Source organism: Larus michahellis, chromosome 14 (genome assembly GCF_964199755.1).
Source record: "Larus michahellis chromosome 14, bLarMic1.1, whole genome shotgun sequence".
Taxonomy (NCBI): domain Eukaryota; kingdom Metazoa; phylum Chordata; class Aves; order Charadriiformes; family Laridae; genus Larus; species Larus michahellis.
The window spans coordinates 5,794,531-5,821,384 of NC_133909.1; the positions used below are offsets into that span (position 1 = coordinate 5,794,531).

General features: G+C 41.6%; 1 protein-coding gene across 20 annotated transcripts in view; it reads left to right on the forward strand.

Annotated features, from left to right (window-relative positions):
* The window catches only part of TNRC6C (trinucleotide repeat containing adaptor 6C), a 104,413-nt gene that overhangs the window by 42,590 nt on the left and 34,969 nt on the right, over window positions 1-26,854 (forward strand). For 19 of the 20 annotated variants that reach the window (XM_074608062.1, XM_074608068.1, XM_074608064.1 and 16 more), the window contains exons 4-5: window positions 5,177-5,503; window positions 21,990-24,581. In XM_074608062.1, coding sequence (XP_074464163.1) covers window positions 5,177-5,503; window positions 21,990-24,581 — 2,919 coding nt within the window. Of the gene's footprint in view, window positions 1-5,176; window positions 5,504-15,833; window positions 16,375-21,989; window positions 24,582-26,854 lie in introns of those variants that run through there. The other variant, XM_074608081.1, reaches the window with a different exon arrangement.

The window sequence follows — 26,854 nt, forward strand, 5'->3', positions numbered from 1 at the left end:
TTCTTTCAGGAGAAGTTTGTGTGCTTGGGGAAGGGAAGATCCAGACAGAAAATTACCCACTTTTGTATAGAAACATTAGGAAGTAGGTTTTTATGCAATAGTTTACTGAAATACCTTTAGTTTTGCCAGTAGATGTCACTGTGGATAAAAAATACCAGTGCTTAGTAGACAAAGGAGGTAATTTGCTAAATGAAAATTCATCCTTTGAAAGTCGATTGGGGGGGGAACAATTTTTTCCTAAAGAACGACTTTTTTCAGCTTAGAAAAATGGATTTCTTACTAATCAGAACATCTATTTTTGCCCACTACGATCCTGATTTTTTTGGTTATCTTCGCCCGACTTGGGTAAGTTCATGGCTTTCTGTCTGACATCCTAGGGGTGTCCGTGTCTGAGTGTGCTCCTCTTCAGTTTTATTCCAAAAGCATTTAGTGTTCGGAGGTTGCTTTAATAAGCGCCAGTTGTCGCTACAGCGTGTGTGTGTGTGTGCGGGGAATTGGACATGGAGGAAGTGGCTTCATTAAGGTTGATTTGGAGGGGGGAGCGAGATGAGGAAAAAAATTGCCCATATGATTGGCTGGGAGAATAGCTCTGAATTATGGGATCCATCTGTTTCCTGTAATGAATTCATAAACCCATCAAACAATGACCTGAACGAATTGCTGAAGGAAAAAAAAAAAAAAATACACTGGCATGATATGTTTAACGCAGTGAGGCATTGGCATTGTATAATCAAAAATTCTTCTCACATCCAGCACTTTGTAATGGAGCTGCTGTGTTTAATAGAAGCTGTAAATAAATCCTGTCACAGTAGCAGCCAAGAATGCATTTCTGGGTTTAACTGTTTCTCTTCTGGAATGTCTGGTCCTTGAAGGCTTTAGAAACGCAAGTTTTATAGAGCTGGAGTGGGGGATTCTGAAACATACAGAAATGTTAATGAGGTGAACGAAAGGAAAAAGCTGCCATAAATCAGTATTATGTGGCTTAACCAGTTTCTTTCATTTATGCATGTTCTTTCCTTATGTCATAGAAATGTACTTAAAAGCTATTGTTGTAATTGAAATCTGTTAGACTGATCCTATTCATTATATTAATAAAATCCACCTACAATTGCTCGTAACACTTTTTTATGCAGTTGGGATTCCCGAGATTGTAATCATCAAAAAGCATATGGAGTAATTATTGGATTTGTTTGGGTAAAATTGGATTAAGAAGTTTAGATACCATTAAGTACTGATAATTATTACGAGCAAGCTCATTGTTTAGTATATGTTCAGCTCTCAGAATGTGGAATAAGCAGATACCCATCACAAACATCTTAAGAGCAAGCAATCTCAAGGCTTTTATTTTCTGCCTTTAATTGTATTTTTGCAAGAGGCTTTCTGCTGAAATGTTTTTGCTTTAGCTCTTTAATCATGTGCTAGTTATGAAAATCACTTTGTATTAAACCCCTTCCCCCATACATTTTAAAGAATATTTTTAGTGTTAAGGCAAATTTAGCCATACATTTTAATTCCTGGATTTCCGACAGCTGCCCACAGAAGATTAGCCGTGACCGTGTGTTACTTTCAGGTGAAAGGGGAGTCTGGCTGCTCCTCGAGGGGCTGGCGAGGGCTCTCTAGAGACGGGCAGGTTGATCCTTGGGGCTGATTCAATGTCTAGCACAGAGAGCACCCCTGTTCCCGCAGCCCCACCGCCCGCAGGCACCGCCTGCTCCAGGCAAAAGGCTGCTCTTGGCTCTGCTTTTAGCCTGCACTTGGCTGAAATATGATGGCTTTGTACATTGTACCTTCTGCGAGGGATAGCCATCATGTGAAAATGCATCCCTTGCGGGAAAGGGGAATGTCTACGTGGGTTATAAAGAAGCTCTTAGAGCAAATATCGTATGACAATTAATAATTAGGAAATCTAATGTAGACACTTTGAACGGTAGGTATTTCTCACGGTGCATATCAAATGAAAATTGCTGCTTAAACGTTGCTGAAGATGACTTTAATAAATAGGTGTTGAGCGTTTGCAAAGAATACAGTCGTATTGTCTTTGTAACATATATTCTCCAAGTATTATTGCTGTATTTGAAGTCTAAATTTGAAGGCTCAATTCTGTCCTGATATGAAGCTGAAATTTGGGAATGGAGCCCATTCCTATGATGTTGTTCACTCTTTTTGCTTTATTTCCTGTCAGTGGTATAATTAAACGGTTATTTTCCAGCTACTGTGATTTGTATACACAGTATTCTTGCAAGAACTTCCATTTGACTAACGTTAAAGAGGTTTTGATGTACAAAATAAAAAACACCTTGCTGTGTTGATTAGAGGAAAAAGCAATAATATTAATATGCAGAAATATTTTTTCTAAAGTACAGAGATTCTGGTATTTTGATTTTTTTTGTTCTTTTCTCGTCTGTGATTCAGATATGTAAAGGGGAACATTGTTTCTAACACTGAAATCGAGTGTCTCTGGCCAGACCTTTGTGACGAGACAGCTTTGTTAATTTACATTAAAGCAAAAAGTGTTGTGTATTCTATGACTTGCATTAGTGATGGCTTATATATATGCACATCTATTTGGAAGTATCAGATGTGATTTTTATATATACAGCACTGAGAATATAATACTTTTTTAAAAAGCAGCCTGTCTCGCTCTCTGAAATGTTTCAAATTAATTAATATGCCTTAAGAAAATCTTGGGGCCAGACAAATACCGACTCTGCTGGTATTGTGCCAGTTAGTGCTTTTAATGCCCTTGCACCCTTTTTTAATTCCATGGAGAAATTCTTTCGTAGTTTAAAAAAATAAGCAAATCGAAGCAGGCTCTATTTTCTCGCTTTGCCATGTGGTTGTCCCTTCCAGCCTTTTTTCCCAGCTGATCGGGACCTTGGAGCACGACAGTGTTCGGTGGCCAGGGCTGAGCTGGCTGGGTGAGACGTCAGGTGGCAGTGATGGAGGGAGCGGTCCTCATCCCCATCCCGCTGCCACCTCTGCTACCTCTTCACTGCTCTTCCCTCGGATCTGCTGGCCCAGGGCTTGTGTGGCTAGTCTGTTGTGTGGCTAGTCTGTGTCCCAGTTGGAGAAACTTCTTGGCTGAAATAGTTTAGTATTTTTGGCGGATCAGACTATGCCTGGAGTGCTCCTCCTGAATTTTGTGGCCATGGTCAAATCACATACAGCTTTTTTTCTGCTTTTCAGATGTTACGGGTACTTCAATTTTTTTTATAGTCAAAGTTCCTTTTTTGTTATAGAAGTAAGCACAGGTGAAATTGCTTATGCTTCCAAAGTAAGTCTGAGAAGCAAAGTGCTGATGGCTGCTGTCAAACTTGGCATTATTTTCCTTTGTCTAAGTCTCTGATCACTGTGACACCACCCTCGACACCCTTGGTGCCTGCTCACGCCTTCTGTTGGGGAAGTCAGTCAGTTTTCCAGGTGTGCCAGAGCCTGGAGAGGGGCTGGGCGCTGGTTTATAGCATATATATAACAACAGAGAGGCGATTTTGCACTTATTGAACCATACTTCTTGGATTTCCCAGAGAAGCTGTGGCTGCCCCATCCCTGGAGGGGTTCAAGGCCAGGCTGGACGGGGCTTGGAGCAACCTGGGCTGGTGGGAGGTGTCCCTGCCCAGGGCAGGGGGTGGCACTGGATGGTCTTTAAGGTCCCTTCCAACCCAGCCATTCTGTGATTATTATGCTTGTGACAAGCTGGAAGAACACTTGGTTCTGTGCATCTGGGAGGCCCAAAGGGTTTCTTTCTTCTGGGCGGCTCTGGCAGACACTGCCAAGCGAGCTGAGCAAACCGGTGCGATTCCCCGCCAGGCGCTGCCATCCCCGGCCAGCGTTGTGCTGCTGCGCTCCCGGTACCCCCATCCCAGCTCCCTCGGGGCTGTTCCTGAAGAGCCCTGGCACAGCTGACCTCTCCGTGCCAAGCTGTGCCAGCAAAGCCCACTACAGCGCAGCGTGGATCTGGCCTGCTCGTTTCAGGCAGGGTTAGTGTGGCGTACATCAAGTGTGTGCCTGGAGGGCAAATGTAGAAGACTGGGGTGTCCTGAAATGCCTGATACAAAGGTTTAGGTAAAGACCATGGGAAAACAAAAGCTTTGTGTGAGTGCTGAATAAGCTGGTAGATCAGGTATTTTAATTTGTTTTTTGGGAGATCATTAGAAGCCTGAAAATTTATGCTTTCATGGCTATAGGCAGCGTGATTTGATGTTAATATATGCAATCTCACATCCCAAACTGAGAACCTGCAGAACTAGAAAGGCGGTGGGTGCTCTATAGATGGGTGCAGTCATTTACAGTGCAGTTAAAATGAATACTGATGTACAAATAACTGTAAAAAGTTATTTTTCTGCAATGTAAACTTTAGTCACAAATGTATGTCTTTGGCCCATCCTACAGACTGGTCAATACATTCATTAAATGAGAGAGAAGGTGAGATAAGCTGAGGTGTTCTTTCTGTCCTAGTGTGAACTGCTGGGCCGCTTTGGTACCTGTAGTGGGTGTGCTCTGCATACACTGGGGAATTAGTACCTTTCTGTGAAAGACAAAACCTTTTTTATCATTAAAAGTAGTGCTAACAGTGATTAAAATAACGTTCATGCTTTACACGTGGGAATCCATTTTGCAGCTGAAGTCGAGTGCGTCTTACTACAGATGAGACAGTTTTCCTGTAGTCGCTTGTGATGGGGGAAGAAGAATGGTGCAGCACATTTGTCCTCGTGCCCATTCGCTTCTCTTCTGCAAATGTGTAGAAAACTGGTATGTGGTAGAAAACTGAAATGTGGTTTATGTATTTCAGTGTCAGTTTGGAAAGGAGAAGTGCTCTGCAGAGGAACATTGTTTGGGAACTTCACAAAGTGCAGGGATGGCTCTTGGGCACTTCAGTGGGGGATCTGTATTCTGGTACATAAATTTGACAGCTATACAAAATAAGTGGTTTTAGACATAGATTTCAAAATGATTATATAAAATGTTTCAAGAGGCTACATACATAGTAGACTAGCCCTGAGTTCTGGTTGTAACATTTTTCTATTTAGAATATATTTTATGTATTTTATAGTCTATGTTTTGCCAATTGTTGTTTGAGAGACTGAAAAACATTATCCTTTTGCTTAGTTCCAGAAAAAAAACCCAAACATAACTTTTCTGATATTAAAGCAATTTTTTATTTGTCTTTTTAATGCAGTGCCAGAACCTATTAAGACCAGTTTAAGCCAGCCCCAACCTGCCGGTACCGGTACCAGTACTTCCACCAGCACTATCACCAACAGCAGCAATGGCAAGCGTGCGTCTGCTAATGGGCAGCAGCCAGCTGCGTCCCGCTACCTGCCTCGTGAGGTGCCTCCACGCTTCCGCCAGCAAGAACAGAAGCAGCTCCTAAAGCGGGGTCAGCCACTGCCCACTGGGACTCTGACCGGCACCAGCCCAGCACAAGGTACTGGACAAGCAGGGGCCAGTCCTCCTCCGCAGCAAGGAGCAGGTGGACAGCATCATCCCAGTAAGACCCAAACCGGTAAGAATGGAAACCCAGTGGGATGTCGGCTGGTTCTTTATGTGGTTGTGCCCTCCACTGTTAGCACGGGTGTTGCTAAAACTTAAGGAATGTTAAGAATTGTCTTAAAACAACAGGATTTAAAGGGGAGTGTATGCTGTTGCTCTTTTTCTTAGAGTGTATTATGTCATTTCTTGGATCCAGTTATGAAAGGTTTTCTTAATTATTTAGATGCTCAGACCTGTGGGGTCTTTTTCCAGTTTTTTTCAGTTTCTTTGGTAGTTATAATGGATATGATCTTGCAGACATTTGGGTATTTCTTTAGCGATCATTCTTATGGAAGAATCGTTAATTCAGGTATTTCCAAGTTTTTGACTATTATTTTGGCATTTTTAATATTCTTTAAAGAGAGTTTTGCATGTATATATAAATGAAAAATAGGAACTTTGCTTATGTTGTCTTGTGACACTTTTATGCCTTTATTTGCTTATGCTCTCAAGTGTTATTTTCACATTAGCAAAGTAGTATTTTGGGAAAAGTAATTTGGTATCTTAGGCCTTTCTACCACTTACATTCCATCCTTTGCAGGTAGACACACTGACCTTTTGCCTATCGGAAATAACGTATTGAGTAGTAAGTCTCTTAGCTACCTTTATTTCCTGAAGCTGCTGATGAGAAAATAAGCAGCTCTCTTCGTATTTGCTCTTCTGTTCTAGAGATCGTGGAACTTTAACTTTTCCAGTGGAGATGAGTTTAGTCAGTAATTGGTATAAATCACCTTTTTCATCATTGCTGTATATGTATGTCGTGTTAGGCAAAGCAGGGAGTGTTCTAAGGTACAGTTATCTATGGCTTAGAAAAAGTTATCTGGACTAAGGCACAAGGAGGGGTTTGATATCTTGAATATTAGTAATTTCTGTTAGTAATTAGGAATTTTTCTGATCTCAAGTGTTCCTCATTATCACTCATGCTGTCAGACATCACAAAATTTGGATCTGAACTGTCTGCAGTTTTTCCCTTTGGGCATTAGTGAATCTTTCACCATTTTTGCTGTACTTGCTGCTGGGCTCCTGAACTCTAGCAGAGAAAGTGATTTGGTGTTGTGCTTAGAAGTTTTAGTTAGATAAGATAGAAATATGGGTATCGAGATGCATTTGACAGTATTACTCAGCTACTCCCCAGAAACACAAATCTGAAAAAGCAAAATAAAACAATTGTTTATTTACTTAAAATGTTGGGGTTTTAGGGAGGGGAAGAGGTTCTGCTTCTGTATTCTCGAGTATTTGGCTTTAGTGAGATGGGAAGTAATCAGTTCCCCCCAGTTAGAGCAGCATTCCCAGCTTCGTGAATCCCAGTTCAGCAGGGATGGTGGCTGCCGTTCATGGCTTCTTTTTGGTTTGGAGGTGTTTGTTAACGATCAGATTAATGTTCTGTGTTAGATATATTTATATATATAAAAGTATATATATATATAGAGAGAGAGAGATGGTTTTTTATTTTCAGAAATTAGTTATTTATATGGTAGAGACAGATTGCCCAACTCAAGTGGCTCAGGTTGGCTGAGGGTCAATATTAGACGTCTTCCAAGCATCGTTGTAGACATATCTGAAACATCTTTGTTTAGTCTTTAAGAAACATACTGTAAATCATGAAACAAAGTCTCCACTGTAAATCATAACATAATCCATAAAAGAATGCAGCTTGTAAGAGTAGAGTACTAGCTGTCTGACTTTGATCTTGCCAGATGCATTTGTACCTTGAGGGTTTAGACTTCTTTTACTGATTCTTATTTTAACTTGCTGTATAAAATAAGCACTTGTTTCTGTAGTTTGTCAGCCTGGCAACTATCAGCAGATGTTTTACACTGTTGAATTAGTTTGCTTTTTTACTGTCACTGTTGGAAAAGTTCAGAATACAGTAAAAGCTAGTACAAATGGGAGGACGACTGCAGCAGCTTTTCCTCTTCATATTGTATTCCATATTGCACAAAACAAGTTAACCCATATGAAATTCTTAGCAAAAGTATAACTTGAAGGCAGTCATTGCAGAGTCAAAATTGTCAGGTTGTTGTTTATGTAAAGTCAAAACAAAAGCTTTCAAAGGCACCTGAAAATCTGTGGACAGTTCTTGGAGCAGGGAAGAGAAGAGAATCCTTGGCTACTTTTTTGTCTGCTGACAGCAGGAGGTTGTGTTTTGAGACTTTAATGGTTGCACCTTCCTCGGAGAAAGAACTTGCTGAACACCGTCAGATTAAGAGCTCAGTTAGTTCTCTTTCCAGCAGGTGGAGCATCAGTTCATTTACTAACTACAAACAGTAGCAGGAGAAAAAAATGATTCTATCTCGCTCAGTTTATAACCAGGACAGCTGTGTGCCTGGCTGCCCTGTGAGGCCGAGGCGGGAGTAGAGATATCTCACTCCCGAGAGACCATTGTAGCCATGAAATACATACGCTCTCATTCGGTCTCTCATACTGGCTTCATCTTCACCTTGACAAGCATAAAGAGCAAAGCAGCAAGAGGAGTATTCAGGGAAGGCCAAAACCTTTTCATCTCAGCTATTAGGATTTGAGTAACTATTAGCCTTGTTGGGATTCAGTATCCTGAAAACCTCCAGCACTTAAGTCATGAATTTTCCATGAAATTTAATTGAAACCGGATCATATTTTTGTGAATAGGAAAATCGAGAATTTTAAAAATGAGGATCCTGACTGAGCAATACGTTGTCAGAAGGAAACTTTTTGCCTTTCTCCTTTTATCATCAGCAGGAACTGTATTCCTTTAAATGTCTGTTTCTGTTTTGCTGGGCATTTAATTTACTAGAGTCTTCGCAAGTAAAAGTTATCTGGGGAAGCGAAGAACCGAAATAATCAAAGTTGTTCAGCAGAGAGTCGGTGTCTGTGCCTGATCCACATATAAACAGGAATTTTGTCTGTCTGAACAGCATCTGCGTTGTAGAAAAGTGATCATTGATCACTCTTGAGATGAACGTTACCAGACGTCTTCAAAGTCTAGAGACAGTGGATAACACATCAGTGCTAAGGGTTTCTCCCTCTCTGGGGAGCTGGTTGCCTAACCAGAGCTTGTCAGACCTGTGCTGGGTTCTGCCCAAGCGAGTCTCCGTATGTGGCTGCTTTAGATTCCTGATGAATAATAGTAACTTTCTTTTGATGGATGACCTGGTATTAATCAAGGAGCCAGGATCGTTGTAAGCTAGCATCTTGTATCCAGAAGACGCTTAATGGAAATTCATATCTGTAGCTTTTCTTTTTATAGGATCATATTCCTTCATCGTTAACTTGAAATTATGCAACCACGTTGCTTCCAGGCCCTATTTGTACGTACCTGGATACAAGGGAGGCTGTTAGAGAGGCACTGCCAGCCTCTCCACTGTAAAAATCACACAATTTATCTCTTTATTGTCTTATCAGCAGTCTGTGTTATCTACTGCCTTGGCCTATCCAAAATACTTATCAGAACTCTAACCGCAATGTCATGAATTAAAAAGGCTGTTCTACCAATGTAAGGGAAGTGGGAATTAATGACCACTAATATATTCTTTGTCAGGTTTATCATCTGGAAAGATCAGTGAAGTGGATGAGAGTAGTGATTTTTGTTTCTCTCTTAAGGTAATCTGTAAAACATTAACTAGGCAAACTGTTAAGAGAATAAATTAAAACATTTCAAATTGCCTAGAATATTTTAGAAATCTTACCGCTTGAAAACAGTCTCTTATTCATTGTTAACTATTATGAAACTATTTTCTGTAGTACTTTAGAGCAGTTTCTGTGGAATAGTTATTTGTCTGGAACTTTTCACTTGAGCTACAAAGCTTGTTCTTAACGTGCCCCTTCTGTAATCCTTTGCAGGATTACACTGAAGGAAAGCTGTACCTGTAATTTATGAGCAGTATTCTAAACATCTAGTCTAGTTTGTTATTTTTACTTAAAAGATGGAGCTGTTTATCTCTTCCCTCCCCATTTTGTCAGCTAACTCCTATAAATGTGGTGAATAGTTAACTTCCCTCATTATGTTGTGAGGCATTGAGGGAACGATCCTTTTGCCATATGATCTAAAAGAATCAAGGTAATTTCTGGAAACTACCATGGGAGATTAAAAATAACAAGTAATATATCCTTCTTTGTTTCTTTACAAATTATGAAGTTTGTATAGGAGTCTCCAGGCAACCACTGTGTGTTTGATGATTATAAGAACAAAGATCAAAAGAAGTAATCAGGTTTTTTTGAAGATGCCTTTCACTTTTCTGCAATTCAGCAACGTGAAACCAACATCCATCAACGCAAAAGAAATGTACCATGTCCTGCAGGAGTCACGATGAAACTGCTGCACTTCTTTTGTATTGGCGAGTAGAGTATTTTGTGGAACAGATCTGCAACATATGTTTCCAAAGTCTAAAAAGAAATGAAAGCAAGTAATTAATGCAGTGGTCAAAATGGGAGAACACACGAGCAGTGTGGAAACTGAAGGGTTAAATTTGTTTTATCTGTTGTTTTCTGGCAAGTGAGAATTTGACAGCTGTTCCAGAGATTTATTTTCCTGCTGTGGGTTGATGCCAGATTCTGTGCTGAACTTTTTTCTATGAAGCTGGAAGTTTTATTTCATCTTTCGAGATTTCTTTAGCTGCAGTTTGCATATTTATGCTTGTAGCAATGGTATGTGCATGCTGAAGTAAGTGTTGTGGGCAGTTGGAAGACGCTGAGTGCCATTGTGTGGCAGGTTAACTCTTCTTATAAATCTGTTTGTGTTAACTTTCTTTTGATAATTTTTTGAGGAAGAATGCTTACTGTTAACATCATGTCTGACAATAGTGATTTTAAACATCCAATCCTTCAACTGTGGGTTATTTTAGAGTTCCTTCTACTAGGGCAATTTTACACGGTTGTAAAGTCAAATTTGGAGAAAAGTTTTAGGGAGAGATAATACTTCTTCTAAAACCAGTCAATATATTTGGAAAACACAGATAAGCTTTGACGTACAATTGTTTCATCAGATCTAGCAAAGTGGTAGTGACCTTCATGCTAAATACACGTTTGAACAACTGCCCGGTTCAGCTTATTGTACCTAGCGATGACTGTAGGTAAGGCATATATATGCAAAAGTAGTTCTCTAGTGTATGAATAAAGTCTCATTTCGAAAGTTTGAAATAAGATTTAGCTTGATTTCCTGCAGGCATGGCAAACAGGCCGATTTTTGACAAATAAAGCACATGTGAAAACTGCCTTTATGGAAATGATTTGCTGAATTTCATCTCTTTGGGCCCATATTCTGTAATTCCACTAGCAGAACATCTTTGCTGGCAAAACATTACTGTGATTTTGCTTTTAGTTGGAAAGTTACAGAATTCAAACCAGAAACTTTTTAGAAATTCATTTATTCTGGATCTTCCGTAAGCAGTGTTTTCCATATGTAATAGTTAAAACACTAAACGCTATAAAGTAAAAGTCAAGGATTGGATAGTGTATTTATTCACTTTGTTTGAACACTTTCTTTGTGTATCTATAGCAAATACACTTTATAAAAGTGTGCTGCATAATACCTGGAAGATGTTCATTTTGGTATCGTGGCTGTTGATCTTGAATGAAGGAACTAGCATGGTGATGTTTCATTGTAAACACAAGAACTGGCTATTCCTACTGCTTCTGTAGAAGATAACTCTGTATAGCAAACACATAACGCTTATCTGCAGTAAAACTCGTAACAGTTTCCGGTTTTTACGTCACTCGACTAGGTGTTGTCCGTTATTTGCAAAGCAGTTCACTACAGCTCATCACTATCCACAACATTTCTCCAGTGTGGCTATGTAAAGTTTTCCTGTGAGTGGGGTCAAATTTAATGTTATGCCATTCGTTTAAAAAAAAAAAAAAAAAAGAAAAAAAAAAAAAGGAAATTACCAGAATTTGTTTCAATTACATCTTTTGCCAATATTCTCATCTAATTAGTGTTGTAAAGGGATGTTCAGGTACCACCAGGGCTTGCATGAGTGGTGATTATGTTTGTTTCTTCTCGTTTTGTTCCTCAGGGCTTTGTTTAGTGTTTGGTAGTGCTTGTTCTGGTACGTGTCCCTGGAAATCGGGCAGCGTTACCAAAGGTCACTAGTGACAGGTATACGTTTAGACAAAAGGAAGTTTAAAAAAAAACATCGTACAAGGATGAAAATGTAGCAGTTAACATGGAGATGGGATCTAGCCAGTAGGTACTGTCTGGATGTACTCCTCAGGGATGGACATCTCTGAAATGCACCTCTGAGAGAGGTGAGTCTCGGCTAGTAAAGGGTTTTGTTTCCCATGTAAATTTTAAAAAATTCCATATAATGCTTGGAATATAGATAGAGAAATAGCAACCGCTATGTAGCACAAATACAGGCATTATGAATGAAAAATGATGGTAGAAACTCATCAGTAAACTGATCTTTGGAATGAATTTTTCTGTATTGTGTATGTTATCTGACATCAGGCAGCAGACCGTGAAAAATAAATCTGCTGCTTCAAATCTATTTGACAGTGATTAGAATTTTTCACCGGGAGAAGGAAAAATAGAAATCTGTAAAAGGATAAATAACTGAGATGCCTTTATAGTTTTGCTGGCCTTACTTTCAAAGAGTGGAGCTGTGCAAAAACGTCATGAGTCAAAGGCCACTGCCTTTGCTCTGGAATCAGTAGACCTGTGTCCTACCTCTGGCTTCACTACAGATGACTTTGTGGCTTTGGTCTAGTCAGTACATGATCTGCCCGGGTCAGGGGAAACATGGTCAGGAGACAGAGAGTCTGGCAAGTTGTTAAACTGTGCAGGTGGCAGTTTTCTGACAAAGCATGTGAAGAGACTGAGTAGCAGGATCTGTCTCTGATGGTGGGGAAGTAAAAGGTAGGAAGCAACTAACTAAGGTCAAAATGACTGGGAAATAAGTGTTTGATCCTTGGGAAGTGCAGAAAAGGAGTAACATCATGTGAAAATTATCAGAAAGCTGAATTTACTCAGCTCGGGTACGAAACTACAAGAAACAAATAACGAACAAAGAAGTTTCTAGCCATTAGGGGAAAACCCAAAGAACAAAAAGATAACGCTTTCCGAGTCCATCAGTAGTAAAAGGAAGGCCAGTGGAACTGGCCTGATGTTCAACAGGGAGAACCACGGATAGATGGCATCAAGAATACTTTAAATGCCTTTTCCCTTCATCTGTAAACTGATGATTGACTTGGAACTAAGACTACAGTGAGTTAGGGTACGTAAGGAAATAAAATGTTTCCAACTGTCTGCAAGTGATGAAATTCATGGTAGCCTGCACTGAGGATGGGCTGGCGCAGTCTGTCCCACTGGCATTCTTTCAGAGTGTGAGAACTCCAAAACAGGAAATAAACCAACTGATGTTAAAAGATGAGAAAGGAGAAATGGAGGAATTACAGATTAGAGTAATCTGCTAGAAGACTAGAAAAAAATAACCAAAGCAGCTATTTCTGTGCATTTAGAACTTTACAAGGGAGAAGTCCAGAGCCAAGATGGGTTTGTGGAGAGCAGGTGGTGCCAAAGGACAGTAGTCGCCTGCCAGCAGTGCGACAGGCACTGCAAAACGGGAGGGAAATGTCAACTTCCTACAGCATTTGATAGTGCCCCAGAAGACTTTTGCATGATGGATGTGTGGTGGTATAAATAATTGGGAAGTATAAGACGAAACTATTGTAAGAAGTGTCAGAGCCGCTCAGGAAGCTGTAGGCAGAGAGTAATCCTTACTGGCAAAATGAGAATGTTTTGAGTGAGAGTGCAAATTCGTACTCTTTGATATTTGCATCAGTCTTTCAGCTATAAACAGCAGTCTTCATTAAATTTTTGAATGATACCTAGCTGGAGAAGAGTGCAAGGCAACTGGAAGACAAAATCTGCAGTATGGAATAGTGGTGACAAAAATATTTAAACGAATAAGAAAGAAAAGGAACAGGTTCTTTATTTTGGCTGGAGCAGCTCTGTACACAAATAGGGTTACATGAGTATCACGCTGCAAAAATGGATCTGGAGTTGGTCACAGGGTAAACCAGATTAATGGTGTCACATTGTTGAAAAGATGACAGACATACTGAGGGATATAAACAGTATTGCTTCCCGTGAGGCACTTCTGGTAAGGCCTGTGAATGTTGAGTCCAGTGTGGGCTACTGTGCCTTCGGAAGGAAGGGAACCAGCTGGAAGAAGCTCAGAGGAATGAGTAGAGACCTTGAGAGTAAGCCTTGCAAAGAGTGAAGGAATTGGAGCTGCTGAGTCGAAGGAGGACTGGAATTGGAAATGCAGAAATACCTAAGTGGCTGCTGCAAGGAAGAAAAGGATATGATCTTTATACCTGTGATGGATCAGATAGAATATAATGGATTTAAATTTCAACAAGGAAGATTTAAGGTTAGACATTAGGAAAAACGTGCCAGTATCAAAGCTATCTTAAGAAGTGAGAGAGAGCACGTGGGGATGTGCAGTCTCTGTTGCTGGAGGGCTTCCTTGGTGTGTTGGGCAAATGTCACTTAGTGCGTAACAGGAATGGTTGCTTAGATCAGGTGAGTGCTCTGCATAATCTCTCAAATCCCATTTTTTTAGTCTTCAGATATCTATAAAGATTTCAGATTTATCAAGACACGTGCCCTGTTGAGGCTGCTACAGGATGGGGTGCGTGGAAGGGAGCAGTCGCTCTCGGCCAGCACAGGCTGGAGTGGAAGCTGCGCTTCGTTTTGCACCCAGGTTTTGGTGTGGGCTCTGACTCTTCCCTGGCATTCTGTGTTGCCTTCCTACATACCCCTCGCCAGTAAACATGTGCCCTTGATTTTGTGCCCTTGATAAGTACCTCCCTCCCTAAATTGAAGTTGATTACAAGGAAGTACCCTCAAACTGGAAGAGGGGAGATTTAGATTAGACATTAAGAAGAAATTCTTTGCCGTGAGGGTGGTGAGCCCCTGGCCCAGGTTGCCCAGAGAAGCTGTGGCTGCCCCATCCCTGGAGGGGTTCAAGGCCAGGCTGGACGGGGCTTGGAGCGACCTGGGCTGGTGGGAGGTGTCCCTGCCCAGGGCAGGGGGTGGCACTGGGTGAGCTTTAAGGTCCCTTCCAGCCCAAACCATTCTGTGATTCAACGTTTATGTTATTAATAAGAAAAATGCAAGGAACACGGGAATATATCTTATATCTTCCGGTTTTGACGTACCATTTTAACTAATGGAAATTTCAGTCATGTATAGCTGGTATTAAAGGAATGTAATAAACTGCAACAATATTTTCACTTTAAAGATTTGCAAAATTGACTCTCAAGCTTAGTTTGAGGTTGCATTTGAAATAGTTTTCTGAATGGAAACAAAACCAAACAGATTTGATTGTCATTCATCATGAGGTTAAACCCGTCCACTATTCAGAGGCCATTGCAAAGAAACAGGGAATAAATGTCTTCAGAAGGAAACCAACTATTTTCAGGAGTACTTTAGTGGAATAGTTCTTGAGCCAAGAATAGCAGCAGCGATTGTGCTCTGGTAGTGAAGTGGCAGCAATTCTGAGAATGCAGCCAAAGTTTAAAGAGACATCAGTTGTGTGCGAGCCGGTGCAGAAGGGTGAAACTGCTCAAATGGGCACACCTGACAAGAATTGAAACGGCAAATTTTAAACGTGCTCCATTTACTGTGGAATTAATATGTATTTGGGGCAGATGGGAGGAGGAGGAAGAGCAAGGAGGTGAGAAGGGGAGATAATTGTAAAGGTGTGTATTAGACATACTGTAAGTATGAGATTTGTTTATATGCCTTGATAAAAGTCCACGAATTTGTGATGGTATTTAGGTGCTGAAAATATTAAGCTGCCCCCCGTTCTGTTCACACTCTGTGTGTTGATGGAAAGAATGGAACCAGTGCCTGCGGGTGTTCAAATACGGTCGGTGCCCTTCCGCAGGAGGCAGAATCGCCATGATCCACACTGGGTTGTCTGGGGCAGTTGTTCTCTGCCTTGATAAACACCAGCGCCTTTGATTAATGTGCTCCCATGTTTGCCACTTAGATCTTTTTTAGATAGAGGCAGGGAAGTCATTAAGGGCTTGGCAGCGCGCCAATATACAGCTGGGACTTGGGGCTGCTGCTCGCCCTGTTGGTGGGGCAGGAGGTGGGACAGGCAGGAGGAGGCAGGAGCTGGGGCAGGCAGGAGCGGCAGGCAGGGGCAGGAGCTACAGGCAGGAGCTGGGGTGGGCAGGAGCTACACGCAGGAGGGGGCAGGAGCTACAGGCAGGAGCTGGGGCAGGCAGGAGCAGCAGGCAGGGGGCAGGAGCTACACACAGGAGCTGGGGGAGGCAGGAGGAGGCAGGAGCGGCAGGTGGGAGGCAGGAGCTGGGGCAGGAGGAGGCAGGAGCTGCTGTTGGAGCAGGCAGGAGCTGCAGGCAGGAGCTGGGGCAGGCAGAAGGAGGCAGGAGCTGCTGTTGGGGCAGGCGTTCGGCATTGCCCGCGTCGTGTCTTGGCTGACTTTCAAAAGCAGCGCTGGCTGCTAATTGTAGCTGGGTCCTGAAGTGAAAATGTTTTGTGACAGTTGAAAGAATTTAAAGAGGAAGGAAGATCCGGTTTAGTGTCAGCTGCAATTAGATAATCAAAGCTTAAAAATCCCACTCTGTCGATACCTTCACCTCGAGTGGCGGCGTGAAGGGAAGGGGGAGGCGGGCTGTATTGCCAGCGCCACCGAGGCCCGGCCGAGCTCACAGGTCGTCTGGGCGCACGCTTGCACCGAGAGATTTTCTTGGCAGCTCTACAGGATGAGGCTCACACTGTACACAGCCGACATATTGAAGCCGAGAGCCCCGGCGAACGTAGATGCAGGAGCAGAAACAGCTCTGCACACAATGTAGCGTCTCCTAGGATGGTTGGGCGGCTCCTTTCTTCAGGTATTTTATTACCCGTCAGCCCTTTTTTAGAGCCAAAAAGAGGAAAGAAAAAAAAAAAGAGAAAGAAACCCTAACCCTGAGAAAATAGCATCTGCGTCTGGTAAATCAATTTATTACATAACATTTCCGAGAGCGGCAGCAGCGCAGCGTCCGCAGCTTTTGGCTGCGTTTCAGGTTTGATAAAATGGCGTCTTCGCAGGGAGCTGCTTTGCTAAAGATAATGTTGCACCGAGCAGAAAAAATGCGATTATTTCGGTGTTTTCTACTGCTGCTTTTGTTTTGGAGAGGTGGCGTTGAGTGGAATCTCTACTAACAATGCAAAATGTTGTTTATTTTTGCTTGTTTTCTTAATGCATTTAAAAGCTTTCGGCATTAGAGGAGAGGAACTACATTTTAATGTCGTAGTGCAGAAAATTAAAACAGGGTAACAAGCTTTCCCACTTGTGTACTTAACTATGGGTTAGTTTGAAAATAAATAAAGCTGCTTTATTCGATGCTTCCATCTCTTTTCGGTCGTTCTACATTATGTCCATTATTCGAGATTTCAGCTTCCTGACAGCTGTGAGACTTGTAGTAAGTTAGCTTCGGAGATGACAGTTTTCAAATTTGTGCTCAGCCTCAGACAGCGTACGCAGAGAGCTGCATGTGGCAGGTAACCTGAAATATTAGCACTACAATGCCCAGATTTTCTACTTTATTATGTTTTGTTCTTCAGAACAGATGCTTGTGTCATCTTTCCTTTTATGAAATTAGCCTGCATGTGATCGAGCACTTAAAGTATTTCTGGCGATACCTATTTAATTCAGATTTAGAAAAATTCATGTGTAGTCTTTTAAAGGTCTGCTTATGTTGAAATGAAAACAGTTTCTTTTTGGGAGAGAAAATAATCTGCCATTTTTTCTCGACTTCCTACTCAGAATCACTAACCTTTGTGTGACAAGTAAAATCCCCAGTAGGGCTGTCGCTGCCCTTTGGGGTTTTTCTCTTCTGCGTGTCAAAGCAGAGAACAGCGTGGTCTGTAATCTCTCCTTTGGGCAGGACAGGGCGAGCCAATGAATCTGGTTGGTGTTGTTCCGCTGACTAATACAAATTGAAAAAATAAAGCTAGTAACAAGAGAGGGAGTCGCTATTAGATCTGATTGAAAATTAGATATGTAAAACTTGCTAATAATGTGGTTCTCATTAGAAGCTTATGGCAGGCTTTGCCATTTCTCACCGTCTTCACGCTTTGGTTCCTAAATCCGCTGAATGCTATATTTTAGTTCAGGATGCATAATTTTACTGTGCAGCATTCGAACTAATCACTGCAATGGAAGTTATGAAGATGCAGTTACTTTTAATGCAAGTGAATAAAATGAAAAGAAATATTATTGTAAATAACATTTTCAGAGGAGGACTGAAATTTTGGGTAAACTGATTGTGCAGGCAGAGTATTTTGCTTTTCTAAGAAATGCCTGCAACAGCTTCTCTCATTTCACTCTACTCATACTTTTAGATTTGTAATCTATGTAAACACTGAACTGATTTTTGCAACTAATTATTCATCTTCATTACCAAACACAGCCAAAGCTGGTTTCTATTTTTTATAAGTGCTAAATTGAAGTTGGTAAAGTATGTTGGGTAAAGTAAGAATAACACCAGCAAGCTCCTCCCATCCCATTAAGGGTGTTATTTAAAACCAAACCCAAACCCTCATGCTCTTGGTAACACTGATGGAAGCTCTGCGTTTTTCAGGTGGCATCTATGATGGCAATTTGACAGAAGTTATGTTTAAAGCAAATTTGAGCTGTTATTCATGGGATTATATTAATTTGTCCTTCCTGATTGCTGAAGAAATATTGTTGATAAAAGGAATGATATTTTATAAAGGATGCATAATTAAAATTTCCAAACACAAAGTAGTAATTTAAAAATCACTTTCACTTTGCAGTGTGCCAGCACTAGGGTTTGGTAACATAAAATACCTGTGGTTCCTGTTCCTGATGCTTCGTTCAAAATCTTTGCTCAGTTCACAGAGGAAGGATGGAAATGCTTCTGGTGGACTGCAGTGCTTTTATTTCTGATCTTTGCATAAATAAAAAGGAACTGATTCTTAAGAATTTTTTATGTGGATTTCCCATTTCAGTCTTAACAGCTTTGAAAATTTGCAATTTCTCTGAAGAGTTGGTTTCCTAAAAAGTTGGAGGAAATCTATGTGTTCAAAAAAACTGCTCAAACTAACAAAAAATTCTCTAGATTAATCGTATAAAATATTTTGTTTCCATTATTTTTCCCAAATGTTTCCCAAAAGTCCTTATGGATCAATTAGGATTGTATTACTAGTTATTTAATTTATAGGAATGAACTCCATTTACTCTAGAGAAAATGGAAAAATATATTTTGGTTATTTGCTTCTAGAGACAGGAATGTAAAAAGTCCTCTCTTCAGGATCAGTTCTGTGCTCGAACTCTGTTATGTTTGTCCAGCAGCAGAGTCACAGTTTTTGCAGCTTTTCTGTTTATATTATGAATTTTTTTTTCATTCTTTTTATCTGTCCTGTTTCTTTCAAGTTTCATAGCAGCAGCCTTTGGTATTAGAACCAATTGTTGCAGTAACTATTTCCACACTACGTAACGTTCTTGCATGTCTCTCTTTTAGCACTTTTTTTTGAATTTATGATGTGTGAAAGGTGCCAGTGTGGTCCCGCTGCCTCCAGTGCAGGGACACTGCTGCTCAAGGTGGGCGTAAAATAAGCTGCTTGCTTGTTTTATGTCACCTAAAAAAATTATTGTAATCCCTATCAAAGTAACCACTTTGAGATTAGCCAGTGGTTGTTGTTGAGGTTGTAATCTGAATCTCAGGGAAAGGAACTCTGCTGGTGGTACACCAAAGGGAGCAATCCTGGAGCTGCAAAGCCTTGAAAGGCAAAGGGGTTTGAGCTGCGTCTGCTGCTTCCGAGCCAAACGGACCCGGTGTGATACTGTCTGGAGTCGATGTGCTTATCCAAGCAGGGGCACTTGGCTATATTCTACTTTTAACGTGGTCATCTCTTGGTTTTTATAGTTCTCCCCCCTCATAATATTTTTTTCGTTGTTTGTCTGACTGCTCTTCAAAATACTAGTATCTTATTTAACGAATAGTTTTGCTCCCTGCTCTCAGGAGTCTTTATAAGCTGTTTTGTCATCTTCCTTTTCCATTCCCACCATTCTCTTTACTTCCTGTCTTCCAAGTTCTGTCAAACTTAAGCATTGCTTTAACCACCATCTTTGGGGGAGAGCAGAAAGAAGAAGATTAAACAAGCAGCTGCCTTTCTTTTGGTTGTGTCAGGTCCTAGTGCCATTTTTGTGAATATTGAGACGTCTTGCACTGTGGTCTTGATCCTTTTTCACAAACCTTGGACTCTGGCATGCCCTGGGCAGCACCACCGTTCTCCCAGGCACTTCCATATGTAGCTTAGGTTTTGGCTTTGATAAGACCTTTTTATTGGATTTTATTTCAAGCCACTTTTAAATCTTCTGTCATGTCTGAAATGTAGTGCCGAATCTCACCACCCACAGTGTTGAAAAAAACCTTGTGTAACTCCTCTTATCTGATTCCTTGGTTGCCTCAACCTCTTATCTTCTGACCCGGACTGCCGCTGTGTTTTTTTTCTTTGTTCGTTCCTACTCTGCTAAGAACGCTGCTTGGCTCATTTTCCTGACCCTGTTGACCTTTTTAAAGTCATTTCACAAGGCTCCCTTTTCCGTTGCACGTCTTATCAGGGATTCTGGTCTCTATTTAACACCTGTGTAGCAAACCTAGATTATCAGGTACATTTTCAACCTCCTTCCTTCCTTAGCTCTGTAATGTAACCGCTCAGCTTTATCTGGGAATAACATGATGCTTTCTTCCTTTCCAGCCATTGCATGTAGGGGAGAGTATCCAGGTAAATCCAAGTGGCTCTTTTCATATTCTCTTCTGGATTTCTCATACACGTGTCAATTATTTAGTTCCTTCTGTGAAATGCTAGGCTAGATGACAGGCAGTGAGCTAAGACTGTTGTCCCTTCCATTTCTCTAGCATTCATAGTCTTGCTTCAATTGGTTCAGTTTTTTTTTTGAAAAAAACAAACTGGGAGAGATGCAGCCTGTCCTGGTTTAGTGTGTTCTTTCTTTATCTTGATAAATCTTCATGAGGCAACCAAGTTGTCCCCCCGCCCCCTTTCTCAAAAAGCTACAGGTGAAATGTGTGAATAAGAAGACTTTGTCAAAGAGGGAGAGCTTTTTTTATTCTTGGGACAATTCTTACTTTGCAGTATTAGAACACCTCTAATTGAAGGCAGTTAGAGGAGCTAATTACACCAAAATATTTGTGATTTAATTTAATACATATCAGGCATCCACTGTTAACAGCTTATTTGGGAGGTTTGTTGAATCCGTCTTCCCCACAAAATACTCTTCTTATTCAAATCATAAAAAATAAAAGTCTTACTTCTGCAGATTTACAGTTGACATCCATAATTTCTAACTTATGTATATGCGTTTTTGTCCCTTATTTTGAAAAGCAGTTAAGAGGAACTGTTCTGCAGATGGTCCCTAGTACATAGCCCTAGGATCAGACTGAATTACTTGCTGTAAAATTCCCATCAAAAGAAACTAACAGGAGTAATCTGTACTAGAAATCTTGTAGGGAGCAATCGGGATAGAAAGTAAATGCAAAAACTTTACCTAAGCTTGAGTTCTTAGCATGGGAAGTGTTGTGTCTTCCAGTTTTACTTCGTGCCCTAGCAAGCAGTTAGATGCTCAAGAGCTTTTGTTTAATTTTTTGGATTAATGTCTGTCTTTGAGAATGTGGGAGATGCTCTGAAAAGTCCATCTTCTGAGTACCTGCACATCGTAACATTGATTTTCATTGGTTTGGGGGGGAAATTGGACCGTATGTGGAAGTGCAAAAGGATGTTTAAACCACATGTAAATCCTTTAAGAGATAAGTTTCTTGACAAAACTGCCTGTTATCTAGAAATGCCCGAGTTCTCTGCTAAAGTGTAAGTGCTGTTTAAAAGTAAAATTGACACTGAGTAGTGAAGATGGCTGTCCGTATTTGTTCCTTTATTTACAGGAAGGGTTGAAAACCTAAATGCGGTATGAATTTAGTGTGTTGAGTGTGATGTGGGTGTGGATGTAGTATCTAATGGCAGACAGACATTTTACATTTTTTATTGGATGCTCTTCCTTTGTGTTTCTCTGAAGAATCAGAATTGAGTCAAAATAAATGGTAAGAGTTTGCTAGATATTCTTCTGTGTTTTTTCCAAGTTAGCTTTTTAGATTTTTCACGTAGATTAGTGTAATTGCTATTCTTATTTATTGCCCGCTGCTTATTTTTACCAGTATACTAAGGGATACAAAACACTTTTGTTGTGCTGTTCCAAAGCTGAATTGTTCCATTATTTTAATCCAGAGTTTTGCCAGATTAAAAAAAACCCAACTAAATATGAGCATCGTGCTTTATTGTAGTGAGGAAAATTGCTGTATTATGTTAGAGAATGTACTCTAAATTTTAGCAGAACGCGGTGTTGTTACTAGCAATGTAAAATAGTAGTTAATGGAGGGCTTTTGCAGTGCTTGAACTCACTTTGAACCTTGTTGGATCCTTTCAGATCTCAGCCACAGTGGATTGGGAGACCATTATGAGAATTCCCACTGGGGACAGCAGCCCACTTTCAGGAGTGAAGGCAACTGCAGCTGGGATAAAGTGATAATAGACAGGACTGACAAGGAAGCGTGGCCTTCCATTACCGGAGCCGAGACTGAGTCTGCCTCAGAATGTACTACAGACACTGACTCTGCCTCCAACTGTGGCTCAGAGAACAGTAGCATGGCTACAGGGAGTGCCCAAGGCAACTTCACTGGACATACAAAGAAAACTAATGGCAATAATGGCGCCAACGGAGCACTCGTCCAAAGCACTTCTAACCAGAGTGCCCTTGGAGCTGGTGGAGCAAACGGTAACGGCAACTCGGCCAGAGTGTGGGCGGTGGCTGCGGGCTCCAGCTCTGGCCTAGCCCACTGCTCTGCCAGCGGTGGGGATGGAAAGATGGACAACATGATGGGAGATGGTAGAAGTCAGAACTGCTGGGGTGCTTCCAACTCGAATGCTGGCATTAATCTTAACCTTAACCCTAATGCCAATCCAGCTGCCTGGCCTGTACTTGGACATGAAGGAACTGTGGGAGCAGGCAACCCTTCCAGTATTTGCAGTCCAGTCAGTGCCATAGGTCAGAACATGGGCAACCAGAATGGGAACCCAACAGGCACCTTAGGTGCTTGGGGAAACTTGCTGCCGCAAGAGAGCACAGAACCACAAACGTCCACTTCTCAGAATGTGTCTTTCAGCGTACAACCTCAGAACCTTAACACTGATGGACCAAATAACACTAACCCCATGAACTCTTCACCAAACCCTATCAATGCAATGCAGACAAATGGACTGCCGAACTGGGGGATGGCTGTTGGTATGGGGGCCATCATCCCGCCCCACCTGCAAGGCCTTCCTGGTGCTAACGGAACATCGGTTTCTCAAGTCAGCGGGGGCAGTGGTGAAGGAATGGGCAGTTCAGTGTGGGGCATGTCCCCAGGTAATCCTGCCACAGGAAACAGCAATTCTGGGTTCAGTCAGGGGAATGGAGACACTGTGAACTCAGCATTAAGTGCTAAACAAAATGGATCCAGCAGTGCTGTGCAAAAGGAAGGAAATGGAGCGAGCGCGTGGGATTCGGGGCCTCCGTCTGGTCCTGGGGTACTAGCGTGGGGCAGGGGCGGCGGCAACGGCGGCGTCGGTAGTATGCATTCTGGAGCTTGGGGCCACCCCAACCGGAACACCAGTAACGGTGTGAACGGTGAATGGGGCAAGCCCCCGAACCAGCATTCCAATAGCGACATCAATGGGAAAGGATCAACAGGGTGGGATAGCTCTAGCGTTACCAGTCCGAATCCTGCCATGCAGCAGGGCAACGAACAAATGAACTCTTGGGCCAAAGCTGCAGCATCTGGCACCACAGCTAGCGAAGGAAGTAACGAGAGCAGTGGCAGTCAAAACGAAGGCAGTACCGGGAGAGAGGGGGCTGGAGAGGGCAGGAGGAGAGACAAAGGGATGATAGACCAAGGGCAAGTTCAGTTGCCAAGAAATGACCTTGACCCCAGGGTCCTGTCCAATACGGGGTGGGGACAGACCCCTGTAAAGCAAAACACTGCCTGGGAATTTGAAGAGTCCCCAAGGTCTGAACGAAAGAATGACAATGGAACAGAGGCCTGGGGTTGTGCAGCTACTCAATCTTCAAACTCAGGGGGGAAGAACGATGGGTCCATCATGAACAGTACAAATACCTCTTCAGTATCTGGGTGGGTCAACTCTCCACCGGCAGCTGTTCCAACAAATACAGGTTGGGGAGACAATAGCAACAAAGCACCAAATGGCCCAGGGGGATGGGGAGAGTCAGCAAGCTCTACTACTGTTAATAATGCTGCTGCTGCCAAAAGCGGCCACGCTTGGAGTGGGACCGCAAATCAGGAGGACAAATCACCTACCTGGGGTGAACCTCAGAAACCCAAATCTCAAAACTGGGGAGATGGACAGAAATCAAATCCAAGCTGGACTTCAGGAGGTGGAGACTGGACAGATTCATCATCTGTTCCTGGACACTTGGGTGATGGGAAGAAGAATGGATCTGGATGGGATTCTGACAATAGATCAGGGTCTGGTTGGAATGATTCCACGAGGTCTGGGACCAGTGGTTGGGGAAATGGCACAAACAGCAAGGCTAATACAGGTACAAGTTGGGGGGAATCTTTAAAGCCAGGCCCCCAGCAAAATTGGGCTAATAAACCCCAGGACAACAATGTGAGTAACTGGGGAGGAGCTGCTTCTGTAAAACAGACGGGGTCAGGGTGGGTTGGTGGGCCAGTGCCAGCCAAACAAAAAGAGAACTGTGAGGCAACTGGCTGGGAAGAGCCATCTCCCCCGTCCATTCGCCGCAAGATGGAAATCGATGATGGTACCTCAGCTTGGGGCGACCCAAATTACAACAACAACAAGACTGTAAACATGTGGGATAGAAATAATCCTATAATTCAGAGCAGTACCACAACCAATACCACCACCACTAGCACCATTATCAACACAAACATGGTTGAACCTCAGCCATCGCACCAGTCAAGTGCCCAGCCGAACCGGTCCCCGCTGCTTGGTCCAGGTATGAAAATAGTTTTCTAAGACACTTTATACCTTTACTGAATGCTGTCTGGCCCGGTCAGTTTGTGGTTAAAGACAGACATCCTGTATTTATGTCATAGAGTAAGTTTTATTCATTTACTCTGAAGCAGAGGACAGAACCTATGGATCCTGTCACCAGCTTCCATAGTCCAAGTGAATGTAAGAAAGGCTTGAAACAATACCTGGTCAATAAATCTGTACATTGTTTGTTGGTATTTATTTTGTCAGCTCTTCCACAGTTTAAGTGACTTTGTATTCAACCATTTTGAGAGTTTGGGGTGGTTTTGCTAACCCTTTTTTCCCCTCTTACTTGTCTTCCGTTACCATTGCTCAGTCTTTGTTCTTGTTTAGACAGCGTGCATCTGTTTCTTTTCTGCAACCCATATCTCTTGGCAACAGATGTTTTTTTTAAGGGTTGCATGAATCTATGCTGTTGCTGTTTCTCCTGTCTTCTGTTTGTTGTCTTTTATGAAGAAATGGTTCTCCTCCGTACTTCAGGTCTCCAGCATGGGTAGTATCCCAGACTTTTATGGGATTCTCATAAAGCTGGATTGGTTAAAGATGTTAATATTCGGGGTGGCTGGGAAAAGTTATTTTAACTTCAGCTGTGTTCCAAAGACAAGGTTTTAGGCATCTAGGAATTTTTCTAATCAAAGACGAGGTACTGTTGTAGACAAGCAGCAAGGAATAAAAATGGGGAAAAAATAAGAAAAATGCTTAGCGGGGGAGGTATTTAAATAAAAGGTACTAGCAGCCCTGCTCTACATCATGACCACAGACTTCTCAAAATAAATCTAATCTTGCAGTGCTCTTTGAAATTCTTCATCTGATTTTTCTCTCCAGGTTTTTGTTTCGTCTTGGTCATGGCTAAATATTGACTTTTTAACCATGTTTTTCTCTGAGTGGGGTTTGTTCTACTTCTCTTATTTCCAACATTTTTTCTCTTTGATGTTGTGAAACAATTCAAACTTACTGTGATGTCTGTGTAAAAATAGTTTCTTGTTCCCTACTCTGGTCTAATATTTTAACAGTTGAGAGTATTTATTTTAATAGTGTGTGCTCCAGAAGGAGAAATCTTTAAATAGTTTTGTACTTGGTCAGTCTGACATATGTGATCTGTAATTCATTTACCTTAAACCTACTTCATCTATATTTAAAACTTTACGCATGAAAGTGACAATTATAGTGGAGATATCATGAAAGTGGGTTTTTGGTTGGTTTTTGAGTGGGGTTTTGGGTGGTAGGTTGTTGGTTTTTTTTTTTCATTAAGGTGATTTTTGGATTATTACATCAGTGCTTGTAAAACTTTTCATATACAGCAATGTATTGTTAATGCTATTCAATCATCTAACACCTTACAGAGGAGAACTTAACGGTTCCAAGTCCTTCAGATTTTGAAAATGGAATTTAAAAACTGGTGTTAACCTACAGTGATTCCTCCGGAGATGGTAGCAAAGGAAGGGTTTCTTTGAAGTGAGGCGTTTATGCAGTCAGAGAACTGCTCATTAATTTGTAACCATCTGCTCAGGCTGCCACGTGGCCAGGTTAAATGACAGCAGTGTGCATCTCGCAGAAATGTTCATTAGAAAGATTCTAAGATACTAAAGCAAAAACAGCTCTCAGAATATAACACAGCATGTGAGGAAGAGGGTAAATTGAGGAATAGTTAAGATGATTTAAAATACAATTTTGATATTAAAATTTAGATCAAGTTATTGAGGGCATAAGGCCTTTGTTGTGTATTTTTGCTTACATATGCTTACAGTTTTGTACGTAGGTACAGATATAAAGGCCATACATGGAAATATTTTTGAAGGATTATTGTCTAATCTGCAAATGGAAGCTAGGAGCAGTCCTGTGCGTCTTTTTGTTATGCCCATCTTTACTTTTGACTCTGCCTGAGAGGGGCTGGTCTTGTGCTAGTGTAATTTAAAATGGCATTACTGGTTTCCCCATTCAAAGTGCAGGAGACCTGTTTTTAACATTGCATGTAGCACATAGCAGCTGTAGAACCATATCCTGTTGGTCTTTGTGGGAATTTACACGGACTTAAAATTTAACATCAACAAATCATGTCCCACCTGGGACAGCTAAAAGATGAGAAGCGAGTAATGGGCGGCTTTCCTACGATACAAACATGCAATTTGTTGTCAGGCTGTTTGACCTTATTTTTTCCTACTCCAATTCCCTGTGCCGTTGGCTATGCATTTCCAACCTCTACAGTAAAGGAGACGAGAATCCTGTAGCCAGGAG